We start from the raw sequence: 22,474 nt of genomic DNA, 5'->3' as shown, positions 1-22,474 counted from the left end.
AAGTATTCAGGTGTCAATATATGCAGGGCCGTGCCTAGGAGTTCGGTCCCCATTTGTGCAAACTTAAATCGGCCGCTCTTTAATTTTATTAGCATTTGTATAAATCATATTAATAGAAAAATGAAGTGCATTAGAGTAGTGCAAAAATCTTACCTTGTGAGAAATACATATACATCAGTGGCGGACGGTGGGTGTTAATACCGGGTGTGCTGTGTATGCCGTAGGGCGTAGGGTATAAAATTAGCAATTAAAAAAAAATACTCGTTTTGCATTACAAAAATGTTTAATTTATTAGTTATTTATACATAAGTTCAATGCGACGTTTCTGAGACATAAACTTTTCAATCACGTCTGCATAGAATGTGTCTTTCTGTTTTAATTCCACCAATAACTTTTTTTCTATTGAAATTAAGCTAAGGCCACATAATCTATCTTGACCTTGCGTACCTCTATAGCAAGTTTTTATTCTTTTCAGCGCCGAAAAAGACCGTTCTGCTGAAGCTGTACTGCTTGGTATCGTTAATATTAATTCTCCCAGCTTAAACACCTCTTTAAAACCAGATTCGAGGTTATTTTTTGTCATGAATTGTATTAATTCATGAACAGGTTTCTCTGAAAATTCAGAGCTGGAATATAGCACAATGAGTTCGTTTTTCAATCGAATATAATCAAACAGTGATCCATAAAAATCTTTTAATTTATTAATTAAAACATTTGGAAAATTTTCTTTATATTCGTCATATTTATCATTACAAAGAAGGTGGAAATATTCTAATTTGGAAAGTGAAGAATATCTACATTCGACTTGTGCGATTATGCTATCAACTATTTTGAAATATAATTGACGAAATGAAGTTTTATCTTCTACTTCTGAATAATTTTTTAATCTTTGTGGCCACGATCATGATCATCATTTTTTTCATTTAAATAATTATTCCATAACATTTCAAAATTATTATACCTTTCGTATTTCAGTTGCTGCAAAACATCATTAATTTTTTTACAACAATATAAAACGTCCGAAGATTTAGATTGAAGAATGTTATACAAAACATCAGTTATTCCAAACAGTTTTGAAAAAAATTGAAGAAGTTTAATTGTTTGAAAATCCTCTAAAAAGCCTAAAAACCCTCGTGCTTTTATAACAGTATCTGTGTCCCATAATTCACAATTTTCTATAACATGTCGAAAAAAAATATGTAAATTGACTTCTGTATTGTTGTACTGTGCTACTTAAACGAGATGTAAAATTCCACCTTGTGGGTGCTACAGAGGGAAGTCTTTTTGTCACAAATTCCTGTAAAGCGAATACTCTTTTGGAAGATTTTGAAAAGTATGTAGACAATCCATTTAAAGTTTGAAAAAATGATTTACTTTCTTTAATATCAGAAAGACCTTGCTGCAATACTAAATTCAATACATGAGCATAACAGTGTGTAAAAAGAGCAAAAGGATAAGCATTGAGGACTTTGGATTGCAAACCATTTACGTGTCCACTCATTACACTTGCTCCATCATAAGTCTGTCCAACCAATTTGTCTTGAATTTTAAATTCTTCAACTATGTTCACCATTAGAATAGACCATTAGATGTTTTATCAGCACTAACGTCTGTAAAACTAATAAACCGTTCATGTACATTGCCTTTACATACAAAACGTAAAACTGTTGAGAGCTGTGATTTTGTCATTATATCTGAAGTTTCATCGAGAATAATAGCAACAAAACTTGCTGACTCTACTTCATTTTTTATATGAACTTTAATAACATGAGAGATTGCTTCGATTATGTCATTTTGTATACTTGGAGAAGTACCACGAAAGGTAGTAGCAGTATTTAGAGTATCTAAAACAGAATCATATTCTCGAAGAGCATTTAGATATTCAATGTAATTGCCTTTGTTTACGGAATTACATGACTCGTCGTGACCTCGCAGGGACAGTTCTTGTTTTCCTAGATAGATTATTGCGTTAATAATTCGTTTTAAAACATCTCTATTTTTATTTACTTGTTCATTATGTCGACTTATTTCGGCTTTACGTTGACTGTCAATTAATACGTCGATTCGTTGTTTGCCAAACATTTGTATGGAAAGAAATGATTGAACGTGTGCCTGCGATCCTTTGTGTTTCTTCAGTGCTGCTGTCAAATGGTTGAGATCAGCAAATCCTTCTTTGTTCCACACATTAATATCTTTGGAGAACAATAAACATGGCCAGCAGAAAAGTTTGGATCGAATTTCACAGCCTGTAATCCATACGAATTTTTTATAATTTGAAACGCAAAAATGTCTAGTGTAAACTTTTGTTTTTTCTTTATGCAAACTGGATAAATTTGGAAGAGACGGACACGGTTTCCCATCTTTAATTATTTTTAATTTTATCTCAAAACTTCTATTTGAAAACGGAATAGTTAAAATGTCTTGAACACTGTTAGCCATTATTAGTTATTAGAGGTAATAATATGACCATAAAAATACGAATGTGCGAAAAAATACGAGACCACGTGCCGCATCGCATTCGGTCAATTGCCGAGTGGTGCGGTGCGGTGCGGTGCGGTGCGGTGCGCGGTGCTCTGAAGTCGTAGCACACCGTACGTCTTAATATCGCGAACAAACCTATACAAGCGAATATCCGCCTGCACACTCCAACCAAACCCACCAATTTGCTGCACGGCATAGGTATTCTCTCGTCGCGGCGCACAAACTACATCTAACATCACACAACACGCTGCAGACTGCACACCACACCATACACCATACATTTAGCGCACGCGGTAAATACACCATACACATCAATGCCTGCTTATACAACAACACATTATTTTGTATTAAAATACTACTTGGTTTTCACGGGTGTGCGCCGCACACCTAGCACACACCCAATATACGCCACTGATATACATATGAAGTGTTGAAAATGTTGGTAAAAGTCGGGTTTCTAGACAAGGCGGACCCGCTCCTTCATGTGATTTGCTGCTTTTTGCGAGGACTCAAGTATTACCATGCCGTGAATAAACTTGACTTTTACCTGATGAAATACTCCAAAACCCGTGTCTACACAATTGAAAGCATTACATGCTATAATATAATGATAAATCAAGATAAGAATGTTTTTTGTACATTTTTCTTTTTTTCTCTATAAATTTTTTTTTAGAGTTATACTGCAGTGTTTCCTTTTTACAAACCTCATTTTTTAATAGAACAGTGATGTGCAGTTACTCTAGTGCTATTGCCGGTCAACCGTCTCGTTCGTCGACAAAAGGGTCTTTCAGACTGTATTCATTGAAGGGAGGGGGGGTGGCCTCATGTAGAGGGTTTTATTGGTTGACTTCATTGACCTCTAATGTGGGCTTATATATAAGAATGTTTATAATGAAAAAAATATCGCAGGGGAAAAAGAAGGGTCTCAAAACGCGAGATGGTTCAGGGCAAAAACACACAGCAAGGAACGTGGCACGTGGAACTTCGACAAGTTCTCCTATATTTATTCAAATATGGGATACACCGTTATCGATCACTGTCAAGCAAGGATATAATTTTAGCGAAAACAATCCAGGGGGTAATTTTGGGACGGCGTGCCATGAATCTGTGCAAGGCACGTAAAAAAAACATGTGCCACGTTCATCGGTGTGTGTTTTCGCCCTTACAAACGCTGCTGCTGGATGCTGTCGCAGAGTCCGGAAACAGCTCTTTACTACGAATTTACCCATTCTGGATTAAACTACTTCATATAATAATAAAAATGGCTTGATTGATACTCGCTATTAAGCTATAATAATGTAACTCATCAATTCATCGAACTTTCACAAGCTCAGCATCATAACGTTTCAAGTACAACATACATATACACTTGATGGAGTACTAGACCGGAAAAATTAGACATGTCTTTTTTGCAAGCTTTCTAAATAAACAGTAAAGGCGTGGTATCATAGAAAACATTTAAAGGTGTATTTAATACTTGACGAATGAAATTGTCATGATCTGCTTTATAACAGCCCATGAAATAACGGTCAAAAACAGCTGCTCGTCAGATCACTTTCTCCCTTTGCGAGGTAGAATACGCACAAATTATGCGTGTGATTAAACCGCAAAATTACGTGTTTTATTATCTCTGTACCCGCATTTACTATGTATGTATGTATATCCGTCTGCTGTGTTTATTTTTTATCCGCAGAGTTGTTTCGAAGTGAAATTTAGCCTAATCGAAAGCCTTGTATCAAAACATTTTAACGGTCATTTTCGGTTCGGTTAAAATTTACGACTCTCCTTTATTTTGTGGCGAGTGAAATTGGACTTTCTAACCGGTGGGCTAGCAGAAGCTCGAGGCGAGGAAACCGGTTGAAAGGTCGATCGCCGCTGCTCCTGGTGCAGCATCAGCTCGCTCCAAGTGTGGGGTCATGGAGCAAGTTCAACGCACTCCGACGCAGAGTGTTCGGATTCGAAGAAAGCACTTCCAGATATTGAATATTTCAAGTGTGTCGTAATGGGGACTTGTTTTGTACGACGACGTTTATACACCTACGTGCATAATTATGTTAATATACAACTATAGAAATGGTAAGTTAAATATATGTATGTAGTCGAGGTCTTCTTAAAAAAGTGACAGTTCCAATAATAGGCATGATTAACTAATCATTATGAGGGTTACATTATATGCAAGTAGTAAGAACTTACAATATATACATATGTACATACATCGTATAGTCACTTTCACTTGTTAACCCTTTGAATGTTGACCAACGCCGATCGGCGTTTTCCCAACAAGTCTATGAGCCTTATAAACGCCGATAAGCGTTGTATTTTGAGCATGTACAAAGTAAACAAACATACTAACCGCTAAAGCCTTTCCAGGTAGCATTGAGAAAAAATGCATTGAACATGGTTCGTGTAATCTGTGTCATTCATTTGTCAACGTCTATTAACCCTTTGAATGCTGACGAACGCCGATCGGCGTTTTCTCAACAAGTCCATGACCCTTAAAAACGCCGATAGGCGTTGTATTTTGAGGGTGTCCAAAGTAAACAAGGACACTACCCACTGAGTCTTTCCGGGTATCATTGAAAATAAAAAATGCATTGAACATGGGTCATATAATCCGAGTCATTCATTTGTCAACGTTTATTAAGACTGGTTTACACCGGAGTTTCTGAATTTATAACCATAGCAAAATTTCCCGATGGAACTGCTGAATATTTTAGATTGTGGCTTGGAATTTAGATTGTGAGCATTACATTTAACAACAAACAATAAAGAAGATGGAACTAGTTTTGGAAAACTACATTCATTTAATAGACTTCTTTTGTTTATTTTATATTGTTGTAAGATATATTACAGAGTCTAAAGAAACCTTTACAAAACTCGAAATCCTCGGCGGTAGTGATCTAGGGTTTTTTTGGATTAGCTACAATTTTTATTATGCCTGCTTTCTATAGGATTTCTAAACAATTCTAGTTGGAAATGTTGGAGCTTTCAACAGAAAAGACGTCAGCACACAATCAGCACGTTAAAATAGTGTTGACATAGTGGGTAGGATGGTTTTTGTCAATTTGATGCAGGAACTGCTTAAACTACAGTAAATGTTTCACTTACCATGGCCCACCCCCACTCACCAAAACCAACAACCAGTGCATTATTCTAGATTTGTCTCATATTGCAGTTTTATTATAACAAAGAATATATAAAACTAGTAATTTTAATAGGTTCACTTTTATGTTCACCTGACTTATCTACATACATCGCGTGTAAGCCCCCTTAGGTATATTTATTGTCAACGAAAACATTACATGTCTTAAAATAATTTCATAATTACCCATTTATTCAGTTATCAGTCAAATATGTATAAATAATACGAGTTATGTAGAGACATATTATCGTCATCTATATATAAATAAATAGACACATTAAACACTAATGATGTACATGTGTATGTCTGCAACAATCTATATTTACAAAAACATACATATTATACAAGGGCAAATGATAACTTCAATTGTTTCATCACTTTTAGACTTTTAGTAAATTTATTTACACACTACAAAAGATAAGTGTATATTTATATTTATGTAAATACTACCGAGCAAAAAGCTACAGTTATTGGCCACTAAAACAAAACTGCCCTGATAGATCTTAATCTAAAAAAAACATAATTAAATCTTCACGATTAAGCTGATGGAGCAAAACTATAATAATACCAATTTATAAAACCAGACATGTACATACATATAGGAATATGTCGATCAGTGAGTAGTTATTGGCCAATTAGATTTTAAAGGAGTGGACTAGTGGTTAGCATATTATGCTTTCGAGCAGAGTGGTCACGGGTTCCAAGCCCACTAGAGTCCCGCTGCTGGCCAGACCTTGGTTTTGTGACTCCAGTTCGATCGTTTCACAGTTTGCCAATTTTTCTGATTTTCATTGAAACGGTTCCTGTAAAATTGGCATCTCCTTTCCTATCTCTTTCGCTAATCTCAAGTTATTCAGCGTCTTGAGGTTCGCCAATTTGGTTATAAAATGCTGCAAAAATTTCTCCAAAGATGTCAATGTGGATGTTAAATGTTATTAATCGTATTTATACGATGTTTGTAATATCTGATCATAATGTCCGGTATTGTTTCGATTTACATGTGTATGTATGTAATAATTATGTATTTAGATGTCTCGTTAATTATGAGTTTTCAATGTCTTGTAATAAATTAGCCATAGTGACGACCCGGAGCTAATCTGTAATGTCACTATGGCGAAATTGTAAAAAAAAATAATAATAAAGATCAGCTACACGTGGGTTCGGCTTCACGCTCTATTGTCAATTTCTTAGAAATATTTTTACAAGCATTTTTTCCCTCTTGCTTTTAACACTGGTAGTTTTTCTAAGAAATTTACCATTTCTAAGAAAACTGTACCCATTATAACTAGTCTTGAGCATTGGCTTAGTGCTTGTCAATTAAAAATAGACCGCTCCATTAGTTTACAAAGCAAGAGAGCAAAAATACATGATTGACAATAGTAATTAACAATAGTGAGCCATTTTGTGCAAAAAAAATGTCCCAACTTTGATCTTTGATTATGAACTCTCAAGCAAACAATACGATACCACCAGAGAAGCATCATTTCTAAAATACTCAATAAAATTAAATATTTGCTAATGGTACAAAATTGTTATCAATCAAAATCTGATATTGGTATTTGAGATACGTTCATTGTACGTATTTTTTTTTTAAATAATTTTTGTGTACTATCTGCCATGTGCTGGGGCACGCGACCTCTCAGGTGTGTTGAAGAAATGGCGATACACAAAATGCACTATTTAAACTGTGAGAATGAAATATCATTATATGAATTATATGGCTAAGAACGAGATAGCATATATGGCAGCTGCGCACGCGCCCCTATAGAAAAAACTCCCCACAAGTTAACGTTTGGCCGTTATCAAACAGTGGCGGTGCGTGAATTCTTATTTTCCATACAAATTGACGTTCATTGCTATAGCTTCTGACACGATTTAGATGATTTTTAGATCAACTTCCATTTTTTACAATTTTCATTAATTTTAGAAATGACGATGGGTTTTATTATTGAATTCAAGTTGATTTAACTATTTTTTTTAAACAAATACTTTTATTTTTCTGTTCTTGTTTTTGTTATTACTAGAGGTAGGATAGGTAGGATACTAGAGGTAGGATAGAACAATGGATAGACACAGTGCTATCCATTGTTCGGCAAACCTCTAACAATGCATTTACAACCTTTGAACAATACACGGCCCCCTCAGGCTCCGGTGACTAATTATTACTATTATTTTAACGATAGAACTAAACCCTTGGGTACATTAGCTCAGTAACATTGAAAGCGAACTAGGATCCTAGAAAAATAATCATTTTAGGCTCTCCTTGTAGGGAGGAGGTTTATTTTAGAATGTTTTAAATAAAGTATTCTCCTTTTTGTACATGCTTATAATTATGAAGATAAAAAGCATGTGCCGCAGGCAGAAAAAAACCGCTAATTTTATTTTATTTTTACATAGATATATAACAGGAAGACCTGACAGATAGACCCCCAATGCGCCTTCGTAGACAATTAATTACAAAGATTGCAGCATTTTTATAACACAAATCACAATATTTCGAGAGGCTGAAGAACACGAAATTAACAATTAATTGATGAATTAATCCATTGAGACATCAATGGATTTAGACTTGTATATATGTAGATTGTTACATATTGTACATAAATCAAATTCAGATATTTGTGACATAGCAGGTAGGATATTTTTTGCCAATTTGATGGAGAAACCGTTTCAAAAATGAAATCAGATAAATTGGCAAACTCTGATAAGAAACGCTCGACTTGGAGTCACAAATATTCAAGTCTAACCAGCAATATTAAAGATTAGCACGGGAGCGAACCCAGTAATCTCTCGGTGCTAAACATAAACGCAACCACAAAGCCATACTGCTGGCTATTTACGTACATTTAAGATATAAAAAAAATATCAAATCAAGACTGTCTTAAGTTGATAGAAAGCTTATTTTTTAATTGAAAAAGCCTTTCTAAAATTATATTATTGGTTTCAGTCAGTTTTTGGTTAGTTTTTTTTTAATGTAGTCATTTGTTAATTTAATTTTTCCCCTTTCGGCAACCCTGTTTTTCCGCCTTTCCAAATATTATTAAGTTAATTAAATCAAATCTAAAATTTGGTCCTCCAGAATTATTCATATTAAAAAAATGCATACGCACGCCACTGGCTTTATTGGTGGGTACTTCCGATTTCCCCCTGTATCCTCCATTGTAAACACACTGCGTTTGAAATTGTGGCGGTTACATCACTTCTTCCGTTGGAAACCAACTCTAAAGCACGATCCTGGTCTTCCATCGTCTGGTATTGTCATGAATCCAGTCTGACATTGAATCTGTGAGTGATCTTTCATATTATTATGAATATTTTAAGTGATAAAACTTAAAAGGCGTATCAAAACGTAATTTCTTTTATTGCGTAATTTAATAAATTTTAAATCTCATTAATTACATTATTTATGTAACTAAATTAGCAATTATAGTGATAGTTAACTTTTTAAATGCATATTTCTTGCTCATTCCAAAGATATTCCAATAAAATAAAATTAGTCGTTATTGAATACTACTTAATATGATCATATTTTTTTATGTGCTTGTAGCCGCTTTAAATTCACAAAGAATTATTATGAATTATTATAATTATTATGCAGTAAAATTAAAGTAATATACAAATAGAAATACTTGCTACTTTAAAGTGATATTGTTACTAGAAAATTAAGAGTCACTGCTCCATAGTTATGGTTCAAAGCACACCCCTAAAGAAACAAAGTCTGCTTCACTGAATGTTGAGTTTCATTCGACTGTTAAGTTTATTCGCTTTTATTACAGATCCAAACTTCATTTTATAAACATTCACCATGGATTCACCTAAAATCACCTACAAATATTATTCAAATCCCGCATTTTGTGCTCAGAGCGAAGTAGTTTACACTCAGCAAACACCATGTGTATCACCCAGAATCACCACATCTCCCCATTCGAAGAGTGCGTCTCTGAGGAGCAAAAGAATCCCACCGCTCGGTGCCAATTCTCCGAGGAAAGTTCTTCCACACCAAGAGTACCGCAGCCAGATCGGAAACCAAAGAGTCAGGACAGACATTTCGGACAACCCTTTACGGAATGTCCACGCCAAAACTTATGCCAATACTAGTCAACAGAACGAAGCAGAACCACCTCCAAAACCAGGACCAAAGCCTTCCAGACACATTTTGATCAGAATCGAAAACCAAAAAGCGAAAACTTCCACCAAACGTAACGGAAGAAACGCAATGAATACTTCGATGAATGAAAGTGCTTATAGTCGCGGTGAAGAATTAGAAATGTATAAAGTTAGACAGACAAAATCAGAAGACGGAACTGATAGTAACGCGGAAGAAGAGACGGTGATAAGCAGTAGGGTTTTAAAGCACAGGTATGCTGAAATACCAGATGACTACGATGACTATTCACCTTCAAAGAAGAGAATTATAGAAACTGAACCAGTGGAATACAATGTGGACAAAGACAGCGAGGATGAGTGCAAAGAAATCCCTACAGAAATAGTACGAGCTGTTAATGGAAAAATTCATAGATATGCTATAATACCTTCCGACGATGAGGATGGAATAGTTGCGAACGTAAACAATCAAGCAAGTCCTCCCACGTTTCATTTAACATCACCAGGAATGTCGCGCAAGAATCTAGAAGCTACTCAAAAGCTTCACGAACTTTTAGCAACTCCTAAAAAAGTACTGACTCATAGTCCACTCAAATCGTGCACTAGTTCACCGTCATTGAGGTCTCAAATGAATTCCAGAAATGTCATGGTCACTCCATCAAAACCCATACTTTCAAGCACTCCAAAGCAGATTTTGAACTCATCTAAGAGTTGCGCCAATTTGGCTTCTCCTCCCCTTCCCAGGAGGAATACAAACTTAAACTCGTCCATAAGTCCTAGAGCTCAACAAAGGTTGAACTATGGAATCGTAAACCCCAATGAAATGAGTCCCAGAAAACAAGGCCCACCCAACTTCTACGTGAGGGAACGAAGTTTCGATATTAGCAGAGAATCAAATAGAAGTTACGACATGGAAGCCAATAAAGATTTTAATAAAATCAGAGATAATTATAATCAGCAGATGTTAAATACAAGAAGCACGGCAATTATATCACCCAGGTAATTATTTTTATTAAATTTGCCTATTATTTTAATGTAAACATGTATAATAAATAACTTTGATCTGCTTTATAGAATGATATCAAGAAGGAGCGTCAGTTCTATTTATTCAGATGGCACTGTATTTTCTAGCAAGAGGTGGAGTGCAACTCCTGGGTGTGCCACTTTGGTATTGGCAGCTGCAATGCTTGCTCTCTGCGGAGGTCTTGCAGCAGCTTTGAGCTTTTACATGATGTATACGGTAAGTTTATAGATTCCATCAATCACTAATAAAATCAATACTTCATATGTTAACAATAATTTTAAATTTCAGGTGGGACGACAGTACTACTTAGACATAAGCGTATTATCGGGCTTTACTTGTTTCCTTCTCGGCTTGCTCGGACTTAGAACTCGCACTGATAGACTACTTCCAAACAGAAATTACATATCTGGTTGGTGATCTCTTCATATCTTAGCATACATATACATTTCTGTGGTTTTGGTGTTGTAATGTATTGTAAATTTTGTTCAGGTTATATTGTGATATCAATCCTATCACTTTTGTCATGCGGAGCTTTGTTGACTCTACTCTGCACTGATCCTGGATGGGGAGGTGGAAATTTGAGGGAAATGATCGGTGGTGCTGTAACCACCATGGACGGCTTGTGCTTAATTCTGGCTTCCATCGGAGCCGTGTCTTCATGCTGCTGTGGTCAGCCCCCACCTGATAACCGTGTAGCCAATGCAACAAGATCTTAAATTAAATTATAATATATTTGTACTTATTTAAGATATTATACATGTTACATCAGATTAAGTTAATTTCTCGTGTGATTTTTAATATACATACATAGATATAGTAATATAATAATGTACTTAATTTTGATTGAAATATTTTAATATATTCCTTTTTGTTATATTATGTCTCTACGGTTGAATAAAATATTTTGTCAATACATTTGTATTTAAATTTTAAAACCTTGAATATGTTTTAAAATCACTACTAGGATTTTAAAGTTCAGAAATAGTTTTGATTCAGATTTTTATTTTAGTTAAAAAAAATAAACTTTTTATCATGATTACTATGCAATTAAGTCGTAAGGTTTATAAATAGCAATAAAATAATAGCCATACTCTTAATATTTTGAATTTACCGTTTTAAAAGCGATAATAATAATAAAAGTTTTACACACTTATGTACATATAATGGTGGCGTTTGATTTGAGCAATGCTCGCTAGCATATTGTCAAAAAGTACTCAGTTTGAATTGTTTTAGTATATTCATTTAAAATTTATTGTTACAAAACAACATGACGCAGCGAATTCTCATTTCTCTAGATATTTCGAACCACGCGTCATTTTTTTAAATTTATTATAATTGTTTTTTATTTATGTATATTGGTTTTTCTTTATTTATTTTAAATTCGTATTGTATGCACGTATTTGCGTGGGTAAACGAGTTACATCGTAAAAGTGAATTGCTACCAGGATAACTACGCAAATGATATTGCGCGAATGTTTCTGTACGCTGAATTTTCGTGAGATCCGCGCACGCGATTTTCGTAGCAGCGGTTATCCTGGTAGCGATTCACTTTTGCAATGTAATCATCGAACCTCCGATGAAAGGGTCTCTCATACTATATTCGTTAAGGGAGGGTGGCCTTATGTTGGGGGCCTTATGAGTGGTTCGGTGATTATTCCGCAAAATGCGATCTCGCGTACGTCACTAAAACCTCGATCACGGAATATCTGGCACCCAAAAACTCCATATATGGAAATCTAACCACACGAAATATTGTACTAACAAGAACTCGAGTGTCAGATGTTCCGTGATCGAGATTTTAGTGACGTGTGCGAGATCACTTTTTGCGAAATAGTCTGTTTACCTTTATGGGTCGACTTCATCGATCTTCAGCGAGCTTAAAAATAATCGTTCGACATATTTATCAATAAATTGTAGGGCTGTGGAGTTAGAGTCAAGCAGAGTCGGAGTCATAAAAAATCAACCAACTTCGACTCTTTTTACATATCTCCTTTATTTATTTGTAGGAATCTCGTCGTCGTCATCGTCATCGAAACCTTCGAGAATATTCCGCAACAACAAACTACATTCCCGAAACCCAGACGACATGCACCTGCAGTTATTATATTAAACTCAGGCGGAACGCCCCTACCAGTCGAGTGGAACCAAAACGGTCGAAACACGCCGCCACCATTAAAATACATCGAGCGGAAAGGCGCCAAGCATTCCAGAAAATTCGACGCCTCGACGAAAACAAAATTCCTCTCGTACGCGTCAATAACCACTTCCATCAAGCATTCCAGAAAATTCGACGCCTCGACGAAAACAAAATTCCTTTCGTACGCGTCAATAACCACTTCCACCAAGCATTCCAAAAACACTATAAAAGGAGGTACAACCCAAACCACGCCAGTCGACCCACAACAGCAAGCGTCGACACACAGCACCAGACCAGTCGACCCACAACAGCAAGCGTCGACACACAGCACCAGACCAGTCGACCCACAACAGCAAGCGTCGACACACAGCACCAGACCAGTCGACCCACAGCAGCAAGCGTCGACACACAGCAGCAGACCAGTCAACATACAGCTCCTGACCAGCCACCACTACACTACGCGGACTTGGAAGATCAACCAGCCGGACGAGCCAGCAACACACTGCCGTATCCAGAGACCTTCCGTACATAGCTGAATGCTGAGCCAGCGACACTCTACCATATCCAGAGACCGCTGAACGACATACTTTTGCCCACAAATACCATACCTTTGTACAACCATAGGCAAACAATAAAACTTTATAAAACTAGCACAACAGTGTTTCGTTAGGCCGGGATACGGTCAACACATCGTACCCCGCCTACATTGGTGACCCCATCTTAGAACTACGCAGCCTTCATAGCAGTCAACAGCGCAGTCAACACGGCAGCCCACAGTGCAGCCTCCACAACAACCAACAGCCGCCACGACAGCAGTCAACAGCGCAGCCTACATAGCAGCCCACATCGCAGCCTACATAGCAGCCCACAGCGCAGCCTACATAGCAACCCACATCGCAGCCTACATAGCAGCCCACATCGCAGCCTACATAGCAGCCCACATTGCAGCCTACATATCAGCCCACATCGCAGCCTACATAGCAGCCCACATCGCAGCCTACATAGCAGCCCACATCGCAGCCTACATAGCAGCCCACAGCGCAGCCTACATAGCAGCCCACACCGCAGCCTACATAGCAGCCCACAGCGCAGCCTACATAGCAGCCCACATCGCAGCCTACATAGCAACCCACATCGCAGCCTACATAGCAGCCCACATCGCAGCCTACATAGCAGCCCACAGCGCAGCCTACAAAGCAGCCAACAAACGCCACGACAAGGCAACAGCCAGAAGCCTTCACGCAACCGCAAGCTTCGAGCAACCACAAGCTTCACGCAACCGCAAGCTTCATGCAACCGCAGACTTCACGCAACGCAGTCTACAACGCAACCCTCAACGCAGACTTCAAACGCAGTCCGCTACATGTCCCCACAACTAGTGACCATGTCAAACAACTCCGCAGCTTTCGCCACAACAAGACGCAACCCGGAGACAACAACCAAATGGATCCACTACTGTTGATCCGCCAGCACCGCTCATCACACCTTCGATGATTCATCACCTCGATGAGCCCATGCAGGACGCCGCAGCCTGCACAACAGCACCGTCCAGACCGACACAAACCTTCACTACCATTGTAACGACCGAAACAGTAACATGGTGTGAAAGTACATATGGACCAGCTACTAACACAACCCGCTGTTGAGTCAACCCACTCCAGCACAAACGGCGAAACAAATCGCCACTGAGCCAACTAGCTCCAACACAACACAGCCGCTGTCGAGACAACTAACTCCAGCACAACCAACGAAGGCCAGCACTCAACGCACTTCGTCAACCAACGTTCTTCACGCAAGATCCGCTGTCGAGACAACTAACTCCAGCACAACCAACGAAGACCAGCACTCAACGCACTTCGTCAACCAACGTTCTTCACGCAAGATCCGCTGTCGAGACAACTAACTCCAGCACAACCAACGAAGACCAGCACTCAACGCACTTCGTCAACCAACGTTCTTCACGCAAGATCCGCTGTCGAGACAACTAACTCCAGCACAACCAACGAAGACTAGCACTCAACGCACTTCGTCAACCAACGTTCTTCACGCAAGACCCGCTGCCGAGACAACTAACTCCAGCACAACCAGCAAAACAGTCACGCGAATGACTCCACGCAGAACACAGCAGCCTGCACAACAGCACCATCCAAGCCATCGCAAACCTTCACTACCAACGCAGCTCGCCCAAAATAAGCAACCTGGTAGAGAACAAGACTTGGACCGGCATGCAACACAAGACCCGCTGTCGAGACAACTTTCTCCAGCACAACCGGACAAACAACGACGCCATCGAGTCAATAGACTCCAACACATCAAGATTCCCACAAAATCACACACATCGTTAACACTCACCGGAGAGCCATGTAGGAATCTCGTCGTCGTCATCGTCATCGAAACCTTCGAGAATATTCCGCAACAACAAACTACATTCCCGAAACCCAGACGACATGCACCTGCAGTCATTATATTAAACTCAGGCGGAACGCCCCTACCAGTCGAGTGGAACCAAAACGGTCGAAACACGCCGCCACCATTAAAATACATCGAGCGGAAAGGCGCCAAGCATTCCAGAAAATTCGACGCCTCGACGAAAACAAAATTCCTCTCGTACGCGTCAATAACCACTTCCATCAAGCATTCCAGAAAATTCGACGCCTCGACGAAAACAAAATTCCTTTCGTACGCGTCAATAACCACTTCCACCAAGCATTCCAAAAACACTATAAAAGGAGGTACAACCCAAACCACGCCAGTCGACCCACAACAGCAAGCGTCGACACACAGCACCAGACCAGTCGACCCACAACAGCAAGCGTCGACACACAGCACCAGACCAGTCGACCCACAACAGCAAGCGTCGACACACAGCACCAGACCAGTCGACCCACAGCAGCAAGCGTCGACACACAGCAGCAGACCAGTCAACATACAGCTCCTGACCAGCCACCACTACACTACGCGGACTTGGAAGATCAACCAGCCGGACGAGCCAGCAACACACTGCCGTATCCAGAGACCTTCCGTACATAGCTGAATGCTGAGCCAGCGACACTCTACCATATCCAGAGACCGCTGAACGACATACTTTTGCCCACAAATACCATACCTTTGTACAACCATAGGCAAACAATAAAACTTTATAAAACTAGCACAACAGTGTTTCGTTAGGCCGGGATACGGTCAACACATCGTACCCCGCCTACATATTATTTTCTTTAATTTAATGAATTACGGAATTTAGATTATTTTAATTCAATTATGGCAATTAGAGAATCCAATTTGATTGAAGTAAAGTGAAGATAATATATAATTTTTTTTTTTTAAATATATATTTACTCCCATGGCCCGCCAATTTATTTATATTATTTGCTTCCATGGCCCACACATCCCAAACCGGATCTTTAGGCTAGCAAGCTTAGAGGTCTGACCGCACTATACGGCCGTCAACTGCTGCAGCACGACAAAATACGGCAAAGTTGATACAAAACTCAACTCATACAATTTCATACAAACAATATTTGGCCGCACGCTGCCGTTCATGTCGCAGACGCATAGTGCGGTCAGATCCTAAACCCCCCCTCCAAATATGTTTCAAAATTGAAATTAAAAGTCATTTCATCAATATTTTTCACAATACACGTTAAGGAGTAATAAGATTGAGGATCACCTGATAAATGTTATGTTATCACATATTTTCACAAGTTTCAAATAAAAGTCATGATCTTGATTGTTTTTAGGTTTCTCGATTGTTTCCAAGTTTCATTTGATCTCGGCGCCGGGCCCCTGGGCTAGAGCCATGGCTGTCCCCCCCGATGCCCAGGCCATGCTGCCTTCATCTAAAAAGTATTCTCAGACCCGTTGAAAAGGATATACTTTTTTTATTTTTTAAAACTAACTATATCCCAGATACTACTTAATCACAATATGATAATATTAAAATAAAACACCTGGAGATTTTTAATACTAAAATAAACGCTCAAATGCATAAATAAAATAAGAAAAATCCCTCGCACTTGGTCGGCAATCAACACCCTACGGCCAACAATCACTTTGACAGTTGTTTACGTACAGGTGCGGGGCCGAGTGTGGGGGGCTTCACAGTGACAGCAACCGATTGAACGCTCCAGCATTTCGACGAGGGGATCTCCGCCCCCCGCCAGTGCGCCCCCATGACAGCCCACCAAAACTCCTCGAATCAGAAGCCAGGACTTCTCAAACGATGCCTAGCTCGATTCTAACGCACCTTCTTTTGTGTGGCCACCATCGTTATTTACAAGATACCATACACAAATAGACCACCAAACTATCCCGCTATATTTCGCCCGATTATATTCACTACTGGTGCGTCGTTCCTGTGAGTGATTTACTCCCCACTTACCTTATTTATTTTCTATTTACTTTGGTTTGATCGATTTCAATCTTGTATATATATGTATGTATGTATATTTGTATGAAAATGTGGAAATACATATTATTTAATTTTAATATCTTCTGTGTGTATACATAAACGTGCATATGCTGAATTCTTATACATAATTACATCAATATACATCTTTATTATTTATACAATGAAAATATGAATACAATGTAATCCGACTCGATTAGTATTATTACATAGTAATGTTACTAATTTTTGAAATTGAACTATTTAAATAATTTATCATTTTATTTTATGCAAATTGTTAATATTTTTCATAGCATGTGTCTTTGTTTGAGAACTGAAATACATATCATATTATTCCAATACATTCTAAACAACTAGTCTTATCTATGTGCTGTATCTCGCGGGTCATATACCCATAAGGGTCATTGTATTGTATTATATTATTTTCAAATTAATAATTTGATCTATTTTATATTTAAGAATAGAAAAAAAATCATCGCATTTATAAGCTAGTACAAAATGTTATGAATCATTCAAAAACTTAGTTACTGTTGCATTGATGATTAATGCCGATATTTGATAAGCAACCAATATCGTGTTCTTTATCAGCTGGAATCTATGCATTTTACGTTCATATTGTTAACACGTTAAATCTTAATATGTCTGTTGATATTTTTCAGATCAGATTTAAAAATGGATCCCGATGTATTGTATGAAGCTGCTCAAAATCTCTATGGTAGTTCCTCGTCATTCTCACAACACCGGCCACTGTTAAGTAAGATCGATTATTGAATTGTTTACTCATTATAACTGCGTCTGGAAAGTATTCTTAGCATTTCACGTGACAATTGTTGGTGGTATTAGAGAGTGTCTTTCAGCAGATATTCTTCTATCTGAACTTCATCGGTGACTATGTATATACATAGATGGAACCTGTATTTTTTATTGCGAAGCCTGCTCACAGCCGAAGCCAAAAATAAATCATTGAGATTTGTAAATGCATCTTTAATGTCTAAAGACGAGTTTCCGAATCCTTGAGATTTCTCTGGACGTGAATATGCTTTGCAAGAAAAAAAATTCCGGTGTGACCAACCTATGACTTTATCTATGTATTATATTTGAGGAATATAAGGGTCATAAAACAAAATTCGATAATTAAACATACATACACGTTCACACGTACCGGCTATGGGAGCATTTTCGATACAAATTGAGCGCAAATACAAGGAATCTTACTCAAGACAAAATGTTTTACTACCGGTTGTCGGATTTTGTTCAAATTTTTTTCATTGATTAAAATCACTATAAATATTATACAAATTAAATATCAAGAAAATAAAAATAATGTAAAAGGTCAAAATAAAATAATGAAATATTATTTTAAAAAAAAATATTACTTCCGGTTTACGAATTCTGACCAAAACCTTATCAACTCTAAGTTAGTACATAATGAATACAAATATAAATTTTCAGCTTGATTCGTTCATGGGTGTGGAAAAAAACGTATGGTCTCAACATTTTTGACTTTTCTAAGAGGAGAAAATCCCACTTCCGGTTTATTAAATTTAATGTTTTTTTTTTTATTTTCATCACATTAATACAAGGCTTATACTTGAACTTTCTCATGATGAGCACACGTGTTTAAGGGTGTTCGGTGATTATATCCCTAATGTGAATCGCTACCAGGATAACCGCTGCTACGAAAATCGCTCACTATATTCGCTCATTATATCGCTCAACCGGAAGTGGCAATTTACTCTTGTTCTATTTTTCTTCCACTATTTTTTTCGACCCCTTACATGGTAAATGGGTTACATCCGAAATGTGAATTGCTACCAGGATAACCACCGCTACGAAAATCACTCGCACATTTTTTCTAGATCATGAAAACGTGATCAGTGATCGATTCTGAGTTCGAATCAGTCAAAATCTCGAGTTCGAATTTTTGCATGATCACAAAACTTCATCTATTGTTACTACGTACAAAGATAAAGTAAAAATAGGTTCAGCAGACATTGTTCTAAAAATCTGTATTTTTAGCATCTATTTTTTTTTTAATTTTAGCGAAAAATCTATTTTTCAGTCGTTAAAAAAATGTCCATCTAAATCCAACTGAATAGAGTCGTAATTTCACCAACCAATGCGACGAATAGGCCAATTTTTCTAACGTCTCTGGAAATAAAATCAGAATCGGCTAGTTTTTTTTACATACTTCCTTTACTTTTCCCATGGCTTTCGTGTCATTTTTATCTCTTATCCGATCGTTTTCATACTTTGCCATATTGCTAATTTTGGTCATCAATACACGTTAATGTATCGTCTGCCATTACGTTGGAGATAAAATATCGTATACAACGCGTTTTAAAAACGGGGCCCGTAAACCTTCCTGACGTTTAATAAGCGTTCGTCCCGTGTCTTCCAATCTGTTCGCCTTGATATGGCCATATAATTAACAACGCCGACTCGACAGCCCTGAAAAATACATTTGCTCAAATTTGCATCAATGCACTGTTAATTTGTATCAAAATGCTAAAAATACGGGTCTTTCGACTCATTTACACTATGGTGGCCACTGAATCATATTTGTATCATGTTTGGTGCACAACGCTTACTGGCCACTGATACATATATGATTCACGACTGCGCCAACTGTTTCAGTCCGCTGATATACATATTTTTGTATCACGTTTCCCTCAATCGTTTGTGGCCGATGATACAATTTTGTATCACGTTTTCGTCATAAAATAAATATATCAGCGGACTTGAAAGTCGTGAATTGTACAAAATTATATCATCGGCCACAAACGATCGACGAAATCGTGATACAAAAATATATCAGCGGACTGAAACATTTGGCGCAGTCGTGAATCATATATGTATCAGCGGGCAGTAAGCGTCGTGCAACCAACATGATACAAATATGAGTCGGCGGCCACCATAGTGTCAATGATGTTTTTTATTAATTTATTTCTTTATTTTCCTGTTAAATTAAATAAAATGTTATAAACAACTTTCTAGACATTCTAAATTAATTGGGATTTGAATTAAAAAAAAAATTATTGAATTTCAGGTCACAGTCATTCCATCAACTTGGTGGCTTCACAAGAAGCAGCCGCTGGCTGGCGGAGAAATGGACGAATGTCCTCAGTACGACGGTTCTTCTGCCTCTATTGCACTTTCGACATGCTGTTCACTTCGCTGATCTGGTTGATATGCGTCATGGTAAAGATGACTCCAACGGAAAATGTCATTCAGTGTGCATTTTAATATCACAACATACATGCTCGCTTTCGTTTCAGCTAACCGGTGACTCCATATGGAACATGTGGAAGACTCAAGTGCTCGCTTATACTTTTCCCACTTCGCTGATCGATGTGGTCGGCGTGGCCGTATTTAGATTTGTGATATTGTTGCTTGCCTACGCAGCCATTCATCTGAACCACTGGTTCGTGGTTGCAGTGAGTATACATATTGTCATTAATAACAATCTTTTACTCTGCTTCAAGTTCGCTTCGCATGTAAACCGTGTGTCAATATTTAATACTAACATCGTAACTGTTTTCAGATAGTGGTATTTCAACACGTGAATGCAAATATGTATGCATATAGATGTAGAAAATAATTCATAGGTACAATCTGTATGCTATTTTATAGCAATCTGTATCACGTTTGAGGGTTAAAATTGCGATCTACATACCTTTACTGTTGAAAACAAAAACACCGAACTAATCACATATCAAAGGTCACGTTTATTTTTGACTGACGTGAATTTCCGTTTTGTTATATTCATTAATAAGATATTTTATATTAGTGATAATTAAAATAATTTACATAACTAAATTTTACATCTACATATGTATGTACGTATATATGTAGCACAAATAATTTTGATTATTTTGGCAATCGGCAGACTTTTATCAGTAGACTAGTGTTGTTAGTGTTGTGCCCGTTGATTTCACCGTGGGGCTTCGGAAAGGGATTTATACACGAATTAAAATAAAGTTTTATCTATATATATGTATATATAAAATTGAATGTCTGTTTTTTTGTCTGTCTGTCTCGTATAGGTTCGTAAATCACTCAACCGATTACGATGGAACTTTCAGGATTTGTTGTAAGCATGTCCGGGAAGCATACCGTGAAAAAAAAACGAGAAAAAAACCTCTTAATAATAATATTCGCAATTAAAATTTCACAGACGCGAAAGTTTGAAGCGCCATTGTATAGTCAAGGAAATGCGTTCGTTGGTAATCACGTTACCAGTTGGTTTATGGCGACACGGCGTTGAAGAGACGTTAGTTGAGCTCCAACCATCACTTGAAACGGGAACGGGAATTGCATGCCTTATTCTGGCAATTAGGTTCAGCTAGTGTTATATATTAATATAGTGTAAGGTAATTTATAGGCGCGCGCATGTATTAAAACCTGGAGTTACAAATCAAGGTGTGGCCAGCAGCGGGACTTAAGTGGGACTCGAATCTGTGACCACTTTGCTTGAAAGCATAATATGCTATCCACCAGTCCACGCCGCTGGTTATTACGAATGGACTTTATGTATTAGGTCGTCCTGGAATTTATGTCGTTTTTACCTAAACCTAAAGTTTTTAATTATTTATAATTCATCAAGAGTCAACATTGGATTTGCGATAATTCATCAAGAGTCAAAATTGAATTTGCTTCGTTATCCGCCTTTAGAGATGCTTAATCCTCTTGAATGCACCGTCCACTTCGAGGCTCGTCATCCAAGCTGAGATTGCCTGATTGAAATTTCTTAAACCAACATTGGCACTTCCTTACATCCAGTTATCTCCGTATATGTCGCAAATGAATTTTGAAGCCTTTACGTCACTTCGCATGAAACAACAATAACATACTGCTCCTTAAATGAGCTTCTGATGGACACGTCTCTTATCATTTTTATTACAAACCTCCTTTACGTTTCACTTACGATTACAATTCAGGAAAAAATTTGCCTCTTATCCGATCGTTTTCATATTTTGCCATATTGCTCATTTTGGTCATCAATATAAGTAAATAAAATATCGCTTAAGACGCGTTTGAAGTTTGCAAATTTGAAATCTGGGTGACGTCTATGTAGTCTTTAGTTTTATACATAAATGGCGGTAGTAAAATAAAATTATTGTTATTTTTATTCAAAATAATAATTTTTTGTGTATGGGGTACAAAAGATATTTTTCGTTC

At 37.5% G+C, this 22,474-nt stretch overlaps 4 protein-coding genes across 5 annotated transcripts in view; 2 read left to right on the top strand and 2 right to left on the bottom strand.

The window, feature by feature from the left end:
* Window positions 1-22,474, bottom strand: part of LOC143915612 (uncharacterized) — an 854,026-nt gene that overhangs the window by 195,659 nt on the left and 635,893 nt on the right. The window lies entirely within an intron of this gene.
* Window positions 269-2,681, bottom strand: LOC143915740 (zinc finger MYM-type protein 1-like). Its single transcript, XM_077436503.1, has 2 exons — window positions 2,617-2,681; window positions 269-2,246 (listed from the first exon to the last, which is right to left on the bottom strand). The coding sequence occupies exons 1-2, from the start codon at window positions 2,675-2,677 to the stop codon at window positions 1,573-1,575; spliced, it is 735 nt and encodes a 244-aa protein (XP_077292629.1). The 5' UTR covers window positions 2,678-2,681; the 3' UTR covers window positions 269-1,572.
* On the top strand, window positions 8,791-11,663 carry spdo (sanpodo). The gene is made up of 5 exons (XM_077436365.1): window positions 8,791-8,908; window positions 9,400-10,726; window positions 10,802-10,967; window positions 11,040-11,160; window positions 11,241-11,663. Exons 2-5 carry the CDS (start codon window positions 9,429-9,431, stop codon window positions 11,465-11,467), a joined length of 1,812 nt encoding a protein of 603 aa, XP_077292491.1. The 5' UTR covers window positions 8,791-8,908; window positions 9,400-9,428; the 3' UTR covers window positions 11,468-11,663.
* Window positions 16,944-22,474, top strand: part of Start1 (Steroidogenic acute regulatory protein-like) — a 22,354-nt gene continuing 16,823 nt past the window's right edge. For both annotated transcript variants that reach the window (XM_077437222.1, XM_077437221.1), the window contains exons 1-4: window positions 16,944-17,242; window positions 17,953-18,047; window positions 20,343-20,494; window positions 20,572-20,730. In XM_077437222.1, coding sequence (XP_077293348.1) covers window positions 17,966-18,047; window positions 20,343-20,494; window positions 20,572-20,730 — 393 coding nt within the window. In that variant the 5' untranslated portion in view covers window positions 16,944-17,242; window positions 17,953-17,965. The remainder of the gene's footprint in view (window positions 17,243-17,952; window positions 18,048-20,342; window positions 20,495-20,571; window positions 20,731-22,474) is intronic.

Source organism: Arctopsyche grandis, chromosome 8, assembly GCF_051622035.1.
Source record: "Arctopsyche grandis isolate Sample6627 chromosome 8, ASM5162203v2, whole genome shotgun sequence".
Classification (NCBI taxonomy): domain Eukaryota; kingdom Metazoa; phylum Arthropoda; class Insecta; order Trichoptera; family Hydropsychidae; genus Arctopsyche; species Arctopsyche grandis.
This window is presented reverse-complemented; position numbering and strand designations above follow the sequence as displayed.